The following is a 17061-nucleotide window of genomic DNA, read 5'->3' as shown; positions in this document are numbered from 1 at the left end:
CAGTCCAGTCACTCAGGATATACTGTAAATAAATCCATATACATTTTCTGACTGCCATCACTTTCCATACAAGAGGTCTAAAAGTCCCCATATATAATAGGGAAAAAGTCGGTGCAGCCAGAGGACTGTCTAATGTGTAGGGGGCATGCAAACTCCAGATCTTTTTGTTCTGGGGGATAAACTGCTGCTAGAGCTGTCTGTCATAGGATTACCTCTGATCTTTCCATTCAAAATACATAAAAACAGTCACATGTATGAACAGATCGAAAGAAACAGCGGTAAGGCGCACAAACTTTTGTCCAACAGCTATTGAAGGGGTTTGCCCAGCATCACTGTATGTAAGCCTTTTACTTCTTTTATCCACATCTACAAGCTTATTAAGTAGATCAGTCCCATAGGTAAAAACCTTAAGTAGATCAGTCCCATAAAAGGTAAAAACCTTTATGTATAACCCACCCTATAAGACAAAAACAGCCTTAAAAAAGGGGTACTCCGGCCCTAAGACATCTTATCCCCTATCCAAAGGATAGGGGATAAGATGTCTGATCACGAGGGTCCCGCTGCAGAGGACCCCCACAATCTCTCACGCAGCACCCAGACCGAGCCTCCAGCACTGGCGTGCAGCTCACTCAGGTGGGTGCTGCATGAGAGATCCTTTGGATAGGGGATAAGATGTCTTAGGGCCGAAGTACCCCTTTAAAGTGAACGCATTCATTTTGTCTTCTGGCAGAGTAATCTCTTAATCTATAGTTATAGTGGTCTGATCTCTATAATTCTAATACCTAGTGCCTAACCTTCAGTACAGGCCTAGTCCTATCCGACCCCCTTTACTAGTAGAAAAGGGTGAAAAAAGCCGGATGACCGACGCATTTGTTAAGGCACCAGGATAATAAATAATTGATATGCAGACAGCCTTCAACTCCAGCAACTCACTGGCTATTACTACATAAGTATTTCTGGTCAGGTCACCTCTAGCTTGCATTATAGAAGATGTTCAAATTGTGAGCAGGATGTGGTACAGATGCAGGTCTAAGAGAAATAGTGCAGGATGTGCAGACACTCATGTCACAAGGTAGTGTACAATATCCAGACGACTGCAGAGATGACTGATTGGTGATGATGACCACGTCATTCGCTGGAGACTTCCCTTTCCCTGTAGGCCCTTCTGTAGAAACGCGGGATGAGGAAACTGATGGTTCTGGATTTTTCTGTATAATTTGACATTTTGCTGTATGGAATTGTATAACTAATGGATTTAACTAAAGCAACAAGTGCTGTTTAACGTTTTACTGTCTGTACTTTTTTTCAGTTATATTTTACTTACAAAGTTATGTAGATAACTACATCTGTGACAACACACAGAGAAAAAGTGCGTCTTATATTTTGAAAAATACGGTAACTGCTTCAAAGGAAGCTCAATAGAGTAGTTTGGGTCAAATCTTTAGCTTTCATCACAACAGGGCCTGGGTTCATTTGCTTCCTCTGCACCCCCTATAGCTATGCCCCTTTTGTATTTGACAAGAGGCCATAAGCTATACATAGATAGGAATTCATAAACACCAGGATCTATAGCCAAGGAGCTGCTCAACCCTTTGATGATGGGCACTACAAGTATTTCATCGATTAGCCAAGTTCAGTGGCAAAAACAAAAAAGTATGTTTCAGATACAACAAGCTATTAAACATGATTGGGATTTTAATGCTATATTTCCTCTAGGTGACTATGTCTACGTCTATCAAACGTCACCACTTCCTGTTTCAGAGAGCACAAAAGACTAACTTAATCTTTTATACAGGGAGGCTCCACTGAAAGATAGATAACTCATAATGACAGGATAAAAAAAAAAAAAAAAAAAAAAAAAAAAAAAAAATTTATTTAAAGGGTGCCTATAAACCTTTAAGAGTTTGGGGTAAGCCACTGCCAGACTTCTCCACAGGGAGAACACTACCAATCCTTCTGTCCCCTGGCATCCCCAGTTAGGTGAAAGTTGCTACAGCCCTATAAGCACATTTTGGTAATGCAGCTGAAAGGGGTACTCCCGTGGAAAACTTTCCAGAGCAGGAGAAATTCCCCATAGCAAATGCTGCTCTGGACAGTTCTTAAAATGGACAGAAATGTCAGCAGAGATCACTGTGCTCGTGACATAAGAGAAATCCAAAAAGAAAAACCATTTCCTCTGTAGTATACAGACCCTAAAAAGTACTGGAAGGATTAAAGATTTTTTAGTAGAATTTACAAATCTGTTTAACTTTCTGGCACCAGTTGATTTTAAAAAAATAAATAAAAGTTTTCCACTGGAGTACCCCTTGAAATCCCAGGGGATTCAGTAAAATTTCTCCTAGTGTGTATGGAGGACTTTAAGCACAATGCCCATCAACTAAACTGGTAGATTCAATGTAGATTAGGAATAAAGAAACAAATGAATGAAAATATTGTGTGTGTGTGTGTATATTATTAATATATATATATATATATATATATATATATATATATATATATATATATATATATATATATATATTGTGGCAGTGTGGCAAGGAAAGGGTGTATTTCCTTGGCTCACCCTGCAGAAGCTCTCACCTGCTTCTTAAGTAATGAGGCAGGAAGGAAGGGAAGTGTATATGAGATGGAGACTCAGTCTAATCTGGGCTCTTCCTAGGAGACAGCATGTGGGCTGTAGGGAAGAGACAGAGGCTGCTGAGGAGTACACAGCCCGAGCTATGAGGGGCTCAAAGAGAGTGACATTGTGAGTAGAAGGTTGCAGGGGACATATGTTTAACCGGCTGAGGGAAGCTCAGCGGTTGTTAGTCAGGACAAGCTGATCTGTTTAGTCAGTGACCAGACGGTCTAGGATTTTGGTTGTTCCTGCTTTTTGTTTATTTCTTTCCCTGCAACCTGTCTAATAAAACTGGCAAGGTGCCAGATTTGCATTATAAGCATTTGTTTGCTGGTTTATTGAGAAGAAACGCATCTTGTGGCGTGTTCCAGGACGATCCCAGAGCTAATCCCCAAGACGGATCGTCACATTTTGGTGGAGGATGCGGGCACGCTGTTGCTAAGGGCAACCCGTTACCAAGGGCAACCAACAAGCGAGTTGGAGAGGAGCTGTTGCTAGGAGCAAGCCCCTGCAAGATTGCAAGTCGGAGGAGCCCAGCAGAGGAGTTTAAGCACAGTTTGGTGTCTGTGGAGGAACGTTGCTAGGGGCAACGGATCGAGAAATTTTTTTCAAGAAAATGGGACAACCTCGAAAGGCCGTTGCTGGGAGCAACCGACGTGGGTCACAAGCTGTGGTCGCCAAGACGAAGCCGAGGTCCCGTGAGTTGTCGGTGGGCGGAATCCCACTGTGGGTGGACTTGGATTGTTGCCAGACTGTATCTCGGATTATGCCAGAAATAATTCCATTTGTGAAGTCCCACCCGGAGCCCGGTAAGACTGTTCAAATTACCTTTGATACATGTTTTGGGACAGTAAGCCATATGATGGAGGTATGTGCGGAACTTACAGTGGAAATTGTACTGGGCAGAGACTTTCCATATTTCTGGCAGCTGTGGGATGCTGAGAGTGCACCTGAGAGTTCGCAACCAAAGGTTCCGGAAGTAGTGAGGACTGGGGTGTCTCTACTGGACTGTGTGAATGGTGCTGTATATTGTGAACCCATGCAGGCTGATAATGTTTTTCTTGAAACACTTATGTTAATGTGTTCTGATGTAAAGAGTTCTGTTCCCACCTCTCGCAGGACAAAAGAAAACCTGTGTGAGCTGGAGATAGAAGGTAAAAAGATGATGGTTTTGTTAGATCCAAAATGTGTAATAAGTCTGGTAAAGACCAGCTGCAGAAAGCCAGACCCCGCTGTAGTGTCTATACAGGCCGGTATTTGGGGTTATAAAACAGTTAATGTGTGTATTTCTACTCCCTATGGTACCATAAGTCACAAGGTTGCAATAGAGCCTACCTTAGAGTATGAAGTAGTACTGGGGAAGGATTTTCCGTTTTTTCAGCAGTTGTGGGAAGATAGTCAGGTGACTAGAGCAGGAACATCTGATAGGCTCACAACACTTGGTTTTCACCACATAGCAGGGGACAGTAACTCAGCTGAGGACAGGGAGTGTCAGCAGACCCTAGGTATATGTCAGGTGGGAGTGTGCCAGACCACTAGGGGAGCTGAAGAAGAGTCCGCGAGTCAAGTTAAAGAGGTGACTGGAAAAGAAGCTACAGAGATGGCTGCGGAAAAACCAAAACTCCGGAAGAGAGTACCAGTGGAGCTGAGGGCTGCACTTACGGTCACAGACAGAGTCCTAAGTGAAGGAGACTGTGACAAGACAAAAGAAAAGTCTGCCAAGAAGCCGAGAGACAGTTCAGAGGAACTGATCAGGAATCTCCCTGACTCGCTGGTGCCAAGAGCCATTGAAGTTGTTGCTAGGGGCAACAAACTTACCGCCAAGGGATTGCCGGTCCGACGGGAGTGTTTAGCGAGAGTCTCCAGAGTTGCCAACGTGGTGGGAGAGGAAGAGTGCCAGGTGTCAGTGGCACCTGTTGTGGATGATATTAATGAGGCACAAGTGGCCGCAACCCCGGAAAAGGGGGAGACTTCATCTAGAGATGGAGAAGAGCTGGGTCGAGTGCCTGACAGAGGACCAGAGGATGTCTCAAGGTCTAACAGCGAGAGTGAGGAGACCGCTGTCAGTAAAAGGTCTCGGAAAAGACGAGCTGGCCTTGGGAAAAAATTGGAGCAGATCCAGAATCTGGAAGAAACCCTGCAGATGGTTTCTGTGAAGTTGTTGCAGAAAGAAAAAGAGGTACATCGCTTGACAGAGGAGAGGGACAAATCACTTGCTGACTTTAAAAAAGAGCAAGAAGTGAGGCTTCAGCTGGAAAAAGTCATGGAGCATCACAGAATTGAGTTTGTGGCTCTGCAGGATGAACTGTCCCGCTCCCAGGGTCTTGTGACCAGCAAGGAGAGTGAAGTGCAGAGTCTGGCCAAGCGGATGTCATTCCAGGAAGAAGAAGTGAGTCTTCTACATGGTGCATATCAGGCTCTGCAGAGTGATCACAAGGCTAGCCTGGTAGCCATGGAAAAAATAGAAAAAGAGAAGAATGAAATGAAGATGGAAGCTGAAGCTCTTGCCAGCAATCTGGAGAGTGTCTCTAAAGCTAAGAGACAACTTGAGGAGGAAGTCAAGGTGAAGAATGCCCTTGCACATGCTCTTCAATCTGCTCGTCATGACAATGTCTTGCTCCGTGAGCAGTATGAGGAGGCCCTGGAACAAGTTGAGACTCTGCAACATGAAAACAAGAACTTGCAACAGGAGATCTCAGATCTATCTCAACAGATTGGTGAGAGTGGAAAATCTATCAATGAGTTAGTGAAGTCCAAGAAACAGTTGCTGGACAGTGAGAAGATGATCTCCGCACAACTCAAGAGTGAGCAGCTGAGATATATAAAGCTGGAAGATGACATGAAGATCTTAAAAAAGAGCCTGGAAGCACAGAACGAAACGCGCAGAAGGTCCCACGTAGCTGCCTTGGTTTTGCTGGGAGCGCAACTCTACGAGCAGGTGGCTGTGCTGGCGGACAATGAACAATTGAGGAAACAATTGCTGTCTTCGGAAGACACTATCAGGGACTTGACAGAGTTACTTGACAGTGAGAGGATGAAGTCCGCTAAGCTCCAGTGTAAGCTGCGAAAATGTGAGAAAAAGGAAGAGGACCAGGAAGTCCTAAAAGTGAGCAGAGACCAAGATATGGCGGAATTGGCTCAAGAAAGGCTTCTGGGGCCGAAGTTACAGGATACAGTTATGCTTTCTCTGAATGCCAAAAAGTCCTCTAAAGCTAAGATTGAGGTGAAGTCCCCTGAAGCTAGTACTGAGCTGAAACCTGGTGGGAAATCCTCTGAAGTGGAGACTAAGGAGAAGAGAGGTGGGAAATCCTCTGAACCTGAGCAGACCAAAAATTCTGAAGGTAATGCTGAGGCAGAGAAATCCTCTGAAGCAGAAGCTAAACCAGAGTCAACCTCAAAAGCTGTGAGTAAAGAGAATGGCACAACTGACGCTACAGGTGAAGAGAAGAGTAAGCCTGAAGAAGCTGCAGTAGAAGCTGATTCTACACAAGAATCTGAAGGAGCCAAAGACTCTGAAGCCAAACCTGAGGAAGCTGGTGCCCCTGAAGAGAAAGCTGGAAGGGATGAGGTGAAACCATGTGAGAAATCCACTGAAGTCAAGACTGATGTGAAACCAGGTGGGAAGTCCTCTAAAGTTGAAACTGAAATGGACCCGTGTCAGAGGTCCACTGATGGTACAGAGAACAAGACAGTGGTTGGTGAAGCCACTGAGGCCGAAAGATTCTCTGAAGCAGAGGCAGAGGTCCGGCAAGCCAGAAGAAGACAAAGGTTCGAAGCATCGGTCCTCTCACTCCTTAATTTCAAGAACCCTGCCCACACCAGGGTGAAGAACCTGGTACTGGAGAGGTGTGACCGAGAGACTTGCAGTTGGTGGCTGGTAAAAGTCCGGAAGAAAAAAGTCAAGGACTTCAGAGACCCTGGGACAAAAGTTGTCCAAGAGAAAGGAAAGGCAGATGGTTTCTGCCTTTCAAATACATGTGCTCCTTCCCGGTGGTCTGAGCAAAGGGGGGGGATATGTGGCAGTGTGGCAAGGAAAGGGTGTATTTCCTTGGCTCACCCTGCAGAAGCTCTCACCTGCTTCTTAAGTAATGAGGCAGGAAGGAAGGGAAGTGTATATGAGATGGAGACTCAGTCTAATCTGGGCTCTTCCTAGGAGACAGCATGTGGGCTGTAGGGAAGAGACAGAGGCTGCTGAGGAGTACACAGCCCGAGCTATGAGGGGCTCAAAGAGAGTGACATTGTGAGTAGAAGGTTGCAGGGGACATATGTTTAACCGGCTGAGGGAAGCTCAGCGGTTGTTAGTCAGGACAAGCTGATCTGTTTAGTCAGTGACCAGACGGTCTAGGATTTTGGTTGTTCCTGCTTTTTGTTTATTTCTTTCCCTGCAACCTGTCTAATAAAACTGGCAAGGTGCCAGATTTGCATTATAAGCATTTGTTTGCTGGTTTATTGAGAAGAAACGCATCTTGTGGCGTGTTCCAGGACGATCCCAGAGCTAATCCCCAAGACGGATCGTCACAATATTATATATATATATATATATATATATATATATATATATATATATATATATATATATATATATATATACACACATACACATACATATACACGACTGCTTTTGCCACTATGTCTAATATTAGGACAACAATACAGCAATAAGCACGGCATAAAACAGATCTGACCATTGGAAGATTAAAACCAAATGCTTTTCACACAGAAACAAACAGAATTATAAAACCAACTACACAGCAATTCAGTTCAGTAAATGGCCAGATTCCACAGACCACATGATCATCACGATTATGGCTTCCCCCCCCCCCCCCCCCCCTCGTTAAAATTGCAGACAAAAATTCCATTTACTAAGATGTATGGTATAGGGAATGGGTTTCCGTTCAAAAAGTCACAATTCAGAATTTGTGAAGCGGAATTTGTGAACGAAAAATCTGCTTTAAAATTTTCGCCTGAAGAATGGCGTTGCTCATTCTTTAGGCGGAGATACTCGCAGAACACATTGCAGTCTATTGGAGACTGCAGTGCCCACACGGTCCTAGCTCTGACTGATTCTGGCCGCACTCCATCACCGGGCGGAAATTTTCTGCCCAGAGATTCCGCAGTTTGAACCTAGCCTTAAAAGGAGTAATTTGGTGAAAACCTTTTTTCTTTTAAATCAACTGGTGGCGGAAAGTTAAACATATTTGTAAATTACTTCTATTAAAAAAATCTTAATCCTTCCAGTACTTATTAGCTGCTGAATGCTACAGAGGAAATTCCTTTCTTTTTGGAACACTGATGACCTCATGAGCACAGTGCTCTCTGCTGACATCTCTGTCCATTTTAGCAACCATGCAGAGCAGATGTATACTAAGGGCAGCATGGTGGCTCAGTGGTTTGCACTGCTGCCTTTCAGTGCTGGGGACTTGGGTTCAAATCTCACTAAGGACAAAAATAAATAAAGTATTATTATAATAACGTCAGCAGAGAGAACTGTGCTCGTGATGTCATCAGAGAGCATTCCAAAAAGAAAAGAATTTCCTCTGTAGTATTCAGCAGCTAATAAGTAACAGGAAGGATTAAGATTTTTTAACAGAAGTAATTTACAAATATGTTTAACTTTCTGCCACCAGTTGATTTAAAAGAAAAAGGTTTTCACCGGAGTACCCCTTTAACAGGCGCAGCAGACCCCGTTCTATTCTATGGCCAAATGGAGTCACCTAGTCACTCCTTTCAGGACGTTCATGCTATTTCAAAAGCGCAACAGACCCCCCCCCCCCCCCCCCATCATGAGTGCACTTAAAATGTCCCGAACTGAGTCATTAGGGTTGACTTCGGCAGCAGAAGTGAATGGGGTGCGCTGCTCCCTTTAACAGTATACGTCAGCATCCTTTTTTCGGTGGGATGCGGATGGATACGATTAACGGGGGCCAAAATGTAGTGTGTTCCTACCCTCACTTGTGCAGTGCTGGTCCCTTCATTGGGTAAAGGCTGTGCCTTGCATTGCAGCTACATAACAGATTGCAGTGTGTGTAAGAGGTGAAGAGGCAGGAGAGCCTGTACAAACACAGCTGCCCCTTCCATCAGCTGATGGGGCACTAGGAGCCTGACCCTCACCTCTCATACCAGCGGTCTATAAATATGCCAGCAATAGAAGAAAAAAAAAAAATACTTATTGAATGTAAATCAGTCATCACTTTAATGCTGCCAAAAATACACGTTATTGAAGCAATCCGGGGCAACTTCTCTCCACCCAACCAGCCTTAAGCGAAGAGTCAAAGGCAAAGCCAACCGGACTGCCTCCAATAACCTATGGTTCAGGCAGCATGAAAGTGGCGACAGGTTCCCTAGAACAATCAAATTGCTTGTGGCTGCAGTAAGTCCAGATTTATCAAAGCTGTTTAAAAGCTAAACAGTGTAATCCAGCACTAGAGTAAGTTCACATCTTTAGGTTTTTAGTTGCAGTTATTAAATACAGAGCCAAGAACAGATAATAAATTAGGATATTTTAAAAAGGAAAGACCGACTTCTATTGAAATCCATTCCGGGCTTTGTTTTTAGTGACTGCAGTTAATTTTACCGTATTTGGATGCATTTTAGGCTTTATCAGTAAATGCAAAATCTCTTTGTAGTGTTATTAATGGATTTCAGAGCAGTATAGCCTTTAGTGTAACACGTTTTAGATAAAGATGTGCTGAGATGCACAATTTAAGCTAAAAATCAAGGAAATCACTTTCAGTTTAGACACCGCAATCAATTTTGATTGTGGCGTCTAAAGTGTTAATGCCGGCCATCTGCCCGATCGGCGGTGTCCGGCATTAGCCGTGGGTCCTGGTTGCCCGTAGCAACTGGGACCCACTGGCTTTAACCCGTTCCCTGCCGGCAGTTTGTGGGACAATTTTTGTATTCTGGAGTTCTCCTTTATGTATAGATACATACCTTCCTTCACTCCCCCAATGCCTCCGGTAATCGGCGCCGGTCTCTGCCACGATACTGCACTCAGCCAATCACCGGCCGCAGTGAAGTGCCGACTCGGCCAGCAGTAGGCTGAGCGGCAATGTGACGTTTTCGGCCCCGGCAGCTGATGCAGTTAAGAATTGTGTGTTTTGAAGCATTCTCACACTGCCACTCAGCCTATCGCCTGCCGGGACTTCATTGCAGCCGGTGAATGGCTGAGTGCAGTATGACTCGCCGACCGGCAACTCACTGCTGGGGACCCCCGGGATCTTGGCAGCAGCACCCACCTGTACGACTTTCACCTCACACCGGCAACGCTGGAGGCTTCGGATCTTGACCACAATGGTAGACGAGTGTGATGTCACACCCTGCCCCCTCAATGCAAGTCTATGGGAGGGGGCGTGACAGACATCCATCAACACTAGTTTTCCTGATCAGTGGGGTTCAGCACTGAGACCTCCGACCGATCAAAAAACTTTTGACATTAGTCTGCAACAGGGACATTTTAAAAGCAATAAAAGTAGGGAAAGGGGGGGGGGGGAAATTACAAAAAAAACACGGAAGAAGCTTTACAGTAAAGGTCCCAAGGACAATATAGACTTAATACTAGGAGTACAGGTATTTTCACTGCTAAGAGAACCATCACAAGAATCTAGACTTGACAGACTGACATTCCCAATTTACACGAACAGACTTCCCGTACCCAAAATTAGTTCCTGGTGAGCCACCACTGCTGAGTCACAAACCCGCACCTATCTGTAGGATTAATTTTAGGCCTCAGAGCACTGATCCTGTGTACAGCAAGGAGGAGAGGGTGAAGAGTTTGTTTACATAAACAGTTCACATACTAAAAGAAATACATCCATGGAAGAAACTATAAATGGAAAAAAAAAAAAAAGGAAAGTGTAAACAAATTAAGTCCTACATATAAGGAAACAGTACTGCAACCTTTCCAGTTCACTTCTACAGAAGCAAAACAATATTTGTCCACAATTAATCTGCAGCACTAAACTGGTGTGTAGACATGGACCTACAGATGTCTAGATGTTGTCAGTAGGTAACCCTTGAAGACATCTATCTATATAAACCATAAGTGCAAACAATCCACAGGACATCTCATGAAACACAGATCTGCTTCTAGTACGCAAGCATGTCATATACATTGTATATTGATCAGTAGACTTCGGTAATTTTCACAGAAACTGCCGACAATGTGAACAGCCTGAACACATCCCTACGGAAACAAATCTTAGGGCCCTTTAACATGGCGATTATTGGCCAGACAGATTTCCCTATATGTAATAAGCACAGTGATCAGCGGACGAAAGAGCAAACCTCATTTGTTGGCTGTTTGCATAGTGTAAGCAGGTTAGAAAATACTCATTTGTGGCCCATACATCTCCCCGCGTAATGGTGAACTTAAAGGGCTTCATGAAAGATGTAGCATTCATACGGGCCTGCTAGCACAAAATTAGAGTGTAAGGCCACATTCACACTGCCATCGGGCTTTGTTAGGTGGAGCTCTGTCAGGAGTAGAAGTTTGCATTCGACCCATCTCAGGGTCCAGCGGCAGAAAAACACAAAACAAACCCTTAACGGGTAAAATACAAACGGCAGCGTGAACCACAGTCCCAGTTGTGTTCACATGGGGTGTTTAATGGTACCGCCGCTATTTTCTGAAATTAGGGTAAAAAAAACAAAAATTAAAAAAAAACGCACAATGTAAACATGATTGAGCAAATTGAGGCAAGTGTGCAATTTTTACTGTGATTCCACAAGACCAATTGCACCCCAAATTAAATGTTCCATGTGAATATCGGCTCTTCAAAACAAACACTGATCAATTAAATTGGTACCTTTATCATCGCAGCAGTTGGCCCTACTATGGCTAGGGCCACATTTTGCTACTGCATATTTTCCCACTCATTACGGCATGTATGGCCCACCTGAATTTTGTTTCTCTATAGAAAAAGGAGCCTATTTATCTCTGCCTAGTAGATCAGTAAGTTTATGGTCAAGTCAAATAAGGCTGGGTTCACGTCACTTTTTCTCCCATACGGGAGCGCATACGGCAGGGGAGAGCTAAAACCTCACGCTTCCGTATACATTTCTATGCGCTCCCGTATGTAATTCATTTCAATGAGCCGGCCGGAGTGAAACGTCCGGTTGGCTCATTTTAGCGCCGTATGCGCTTTTACCACCTGGACCTAAAACCCATGGTTGACCACAGTTTTAGGTCCGGGGAAAAAGCGCATACAGCGCAAAAACGAGCCGACCGAACGTGTCACTCCGGCCGGCTCATTGAAATGAATTACATACTGGAGCGCGAGGTTTTAGCTCCCTCCTGCCGTATGCGCTCCCGTATGGGAGAAAAAGTGACGTGAACCCAGCCTAAGCCTGATTGCGCAATTTATTTACATTTTTTAGCTGGGTTGAAACAAGTCACATGATCCAGAGCCATCCTGGATGGGAGCACCCCATGCAACAAACTAGACCTTTTGCATCCGGCATCACATATGTTGCCTCGTTGGCTGAAATAGGGCATGGCAAGGGGAACTGTGGGACATCCGGCTTAATTGGTTTAAACAGATCAAAAACCAATGCATGCAAATTTTTTTTTTTTTTTTTTTTTTGTAGTGTAGGTAACAAAAAAAAAAAAAAAAATTAAAGTTTTTGCAGTACAGATAAGGGTGGTAAAAAAAAAAAAGGACAACATTTCCCAATTGCACTTGATCACAATGTCAAACTCCAGTGCATTCTTGTACGCCGTCCATTTATGTAGCACTATGCACTCAGTTGGGCCCCTGTTATTAACAAGAACCTACAATTTAATTTTCCTATATCCAGCTTTTTTTCCCCCCCTCTCTCACACACACTATACAATGGATACAATACAGTATCCCCAGACAAGTTGATATAAAACTTTGCCATAAGTTTTCCAATCCATCAGCCATTGAACAGGATAGCACCAATGATCAGAGGGGAAAAAGAAAAGAAAAAATAAATAAACAAAAACACACAGCACAGAAGCCTTTCTAGGAGGTGACCGCCATGACGTCACAGGACCCGTAAGCAGACAGCTGGTGCCGATCTGCCTCCACCTGGCTGTGTGAGTAGGGCGCAGAAGTTTTCTATTTATTTGGCTCCCGTAGAGTCTAAGTAATCCAATCTTCCGTGTGACGTCTTCCAGGACTGTAAAGCAGCGTTTTCTAAACTGTGCATCCCCAGCTGTTGCGAAACTACAACTCCTAGCATGCCCGGACAGCCAAAGGCTGTCCGGGCATGCTAGGAGTTGTAGTTTCGCAACAGCTGGGGACGCACAGTTTAGAGAACACTGCTTTACAGTCCTGGAAGACATCACACGGAAGATTGGATTACTTTGACTCCCGGGAATGCTGGGAGTTGTAGTTTCGCAACAGCTGGGGACACACAGTTTAGAGAACACTGCTTTACAGTCCTGGAAGACATCACACGGAAGATTGGATTACTTTGACTCCCGGGAATGCTGGGAGTTGTAGTTTCGCAACAGCTGGGGACACACAGTTTAGAGAACACTGCTTTACAGTCCTGGAAGACATCACACGGAAGATTGGATTACTTTGACTCCCGGGAATGCTGGGAGTTGTAGTTTCGCAATAGACAGACCCACTGTTTGGAAAAACATGGCTATAAATGTTTCTTTCCCCACCGCCCAGTCATCCCAAAGGAAGCCAGGACCTCATCATCATGTGATGGTTACAGGAGCCCTACTATTATACCGCAATCACTACGTGTCCAATGGAAACCATGAAGAAGAAAAAACACTTACCCAGAACAAGAAGTTAAAGAGGAAGACCAGATACTTGACACACTTCATGCCTCCTTCCACCGCCATCCTGCTGCCGTGTCTGTCTGCACAATAAGAGGGTGACAAGGTGTTAGAACAGGGCACACCATGTATTTATAGGGCTGAGAATGCTGGCTACACCCTACAGAACAAAGCAGACCTGCAGCACTCCCATAGTCTGGGCTGTGCGCTCCAGCAGGGGAAGAGTTAAAAGAACATTTTATAGAGCAATAATGATAACTCCCCCACTGGCTATATCCGTACCCCCAATGTATTCCTCATGGAGTGCGCACTCACCTCCGTGCACTCAGTAGCCTGTAGTCCCTGCTGCCTGTTGCTCTTTAGCCTGTGCACGCACTTATGGGAGAAGAGCGGGCGGCACCTCCCCAGCCAAACTTCCTGCCCCCGCACTCGTCGGTCATGTGACCGGGCCCCGCCGCTCGTGCACCGTGTGTGGCCTCATTCCGGGAAACCCCCAAGTCCCCCAAATAGGTCGTCACCCCTGTGCGGAAAGTGCGTGTGTAACTATAAAGTTACTGCGAGTCATGGCTTCCTGTAGGTTACACCCCATTAGTTTTCAGGCTTCTCCTCACTAGTGTGTGTATTGTTCTATAGGAACATAGCTGAGAGCCATTCCTGGAGATTGTGAGGTGATTCGGCACAAATGCAATTTCCGTCTGAATTTACACGAAGTTTGGGGATTTGGCAAATCTGAAAGTTTTTAAGATTAGGTATGGATAAATCTCTGAAAATGGCGGCAGGTACTACTATCACCCTATATACAGCTACACATCACCTTTTATACTGTATAGTGTTCTACCATATCTAATAATACTACAACCGCTACATAGTTACACATCACCTTATATACTGTATACTGCACTACCATATCTACAAATACTACTACCGCTACATAGCTACACATCACCTTATATACTGTACTACCATATCTACAAATACTACTACCGCTACATAGCTACACATCACCGTATATATACTGTATACTGTACTACCATATCTACAAATACTACTACCGCTACAGTTACACATCACCTTATATACTATATAGTGTTTTACCATATCTAAAAATACTACTACTGCTACATAGCTACACATCCCCTTTTATACTGTATAGTGTTCTACCATATCTAATAATACTACTACCGCTACATAGTTACACATCCCCTTTTATACTGTATAATGTTCTACCATATCTAAAAATACTACTACCGCTAAATAGCTACACATCACCTTTTATACTGTACTACCATATCTACAAATACTACTACCGCTACATAGCTACACATCACCTTATATACTGTATACTGTACTACCATATCTACAAATACTACTACCGCTACATAGTTACACATCCCCTTTTATACTGTATAATGTTCTACCATATCTAAAAATACTACTACCGCTAAATAGCTACACATCACCTTTTATACTGTACTACCATATCTACAAATACTACTACCGCTACATAGCTACACATCACCTTATATACTGTATACTGTACTACCATATCTACAAATACTACTACCGCTACAAAGTTACACATCCCCTTTTATACTGTATAATGTTCTACCATATCTAAAAATACTACTACCGCTAAATAGCTACACATCACCTTATATACTGTACTACCATATCTACAAATACCAGTAAACAAAGAACAAAGGTGCCCTGCACTCACCGCTTAAATCCCGGTAATCCTGCTCCCATCTCGGGTCACGGCTCGAACACGGAGGACATGGACAGTGGAGCGATCAGAGGCGACTGCCGGCGGTTTCACGCATAGGAATGCGCTTCATCCGGCCTCGTCTACAAATACTACTACCGCTACATAGCTACACATCACCTTATATACTGTATACTGTACTGCCATATCTACAAATACTACAACCGCTAAATAGCTACACATCACCTTATATACTGTACTACCATATCTACAAATACTACTACCGCTACATAGCTACACATCACCTTATATACTGTATACTGTACTACTATATCTGCAGCTACAACTCCTACACAGCTACAAATAACCTTATATACTGTATACTAGCATATCTACAAATACTACTACCGCTAAATAGCTACACATCACCTTATATACTGTACTACCATATCTACAAATACTACTACCGCTACATAGCTACACATCACCTTATATACTGTATACTGTACTACCATATCTACAAATACTACTAACGCAACAGTTACACATCACCTTATATACTGTATACTGTACTACCATATCTACAAATACTACTACCGCTAAATAACTACACATCACCTTATATACTGTACTACCATATCTACAAATACTACTACCGCTACATAGCTACACATCACCTTATATACTGCATATTGTACTACCATATCTACAAATACTACTACCGCTACATAGCTACACATCACCTTCTATACTGTATATTGTACTACCATATCTACAAATACTACTATCGCTACACAGCTACACATCACCTTATATACTGTATACTGTACTACTATATCTGCAGCTACAACTCCTACACAGCTACAAATAACCTTATATACTGTATACTACCATATCTACAAATACTACTACCGCTAAATAGCTACACATCACCTTATATACTGTACTACCATATCTACAAATACTACTACCGCTAAATAGCTACACATCACCTTATATACTGTACTACCATATCTACAAATACTACTACCGCTACATAGCTACACATCACCTTATATACTGCATATTGTACTACCATATCTACAAATACTACTACCGCTACATAGCTACACATCACCTTCTATACTGTATATTGTACTACCATATCTACAAATACTAGACTTGTGCACTAGAAAAATTTTCGTTTAATTTCGTTTCGTTTTTTCGTTTTGGAAAAAAATTTCGGTTCGGCAATATTTTCGGTTTAGATTTTTCGGATACATTCGGTATTCGGGTATTCGTGTTGTTTTTTTCGGATACATTCGGTATTCGGGTACATTCGGTAAATCTTTTTAGTCTTTTTTTGGACTTTAGCGATCCTAATAAATAATGGAGATACCTTTTTTATTAAAATTTCGCAGGGTATCATAAAAAAATCATAATAAAAAAGATACAGTGGTGATGAAAAAAATTGTATCTAACGAAATGTATCTTTTTTATTATGAAATGTTTATTCATTTTTAAACAGGGATCAATTTATGTGAGCGGGTAAAGCACTAAAAATGTAGCCGACAATAATGAAAATGTAGTGTGTGCGTGTTTTTCACTTTTTTTTAAAACATTTTTTAGGTAGTACTACTACTCCCAGCATGGAACACACTCTTCCATGATGGGAGTAGTAGTTACCTGTACTAATTGACAGATTGCAGGGGTCCCTTGCGATCCTCTTGTATAATGTATAGATGCGCCGGCTGCTCTTCTATGGTCCCCTGCACTCACGTATATGTACACATATTCATATTTCCCGCAGAGCTGTGATTGGCCAGATGGTTCCAGCCAATCACAGCTCTCTGTGAGAAATAGGAATATGTGTATATATACGGCCCTGCAGGGGACCATAGAAGAGCAGCCGCCGCTTTCATACATTATACTGGAGGATCACAGCGGGTGTCAGGAGTGATGCCTGCAGTGATCTTTCCTTTACTACAAGTACTAATACTCCCA

General features: G+C 43.3%; 1 protein-coding gene across 1 annotated transcript in view; it reads right to left on the bottom strand.

The window, feature by feature from the left end:
* CD63 (CD63 molecule) overlaps positions 1-13848 on the bottom strand; it is a 31159-nt gene extending 17311 nt beyond the window's left edge. The window contains exons 1-2 of the mRNA XM_056562175.1: positions 13692-13848; positions 13377-13459 (exon numbers count right to left, since the gene is read on the bottom strand). Coding sequence (XP_056418150.1) covers positions 13377-13442 — 66 coding nt within the window. The 5' untranslated portion in view covers positions 13443-13459; positions 13692-13848. The remainder of the gene's footprint in view (positions 1-13376; positions 13460-13691) is intronic.
* Positions 13849-17061: the final 3213 nt, after the last annotated feature.

This window comes from Hyla sarda, chromosome 2 (assembly GCF_029499605.1).
Source record: "Hyla sarda isolate aHylSar1 chromosome 2, aHylSar1.hap1, whole genome shotgun sequence".
Taxonomy (NCBI): Eukaryota; Metazoa; Chordata; class Amphibia; order Anura; family Hylidae; genus Hyla; species Hyla sarda.
This window is presented reverse-complemented; position numbering and strand designations above follow the sequence as displayed.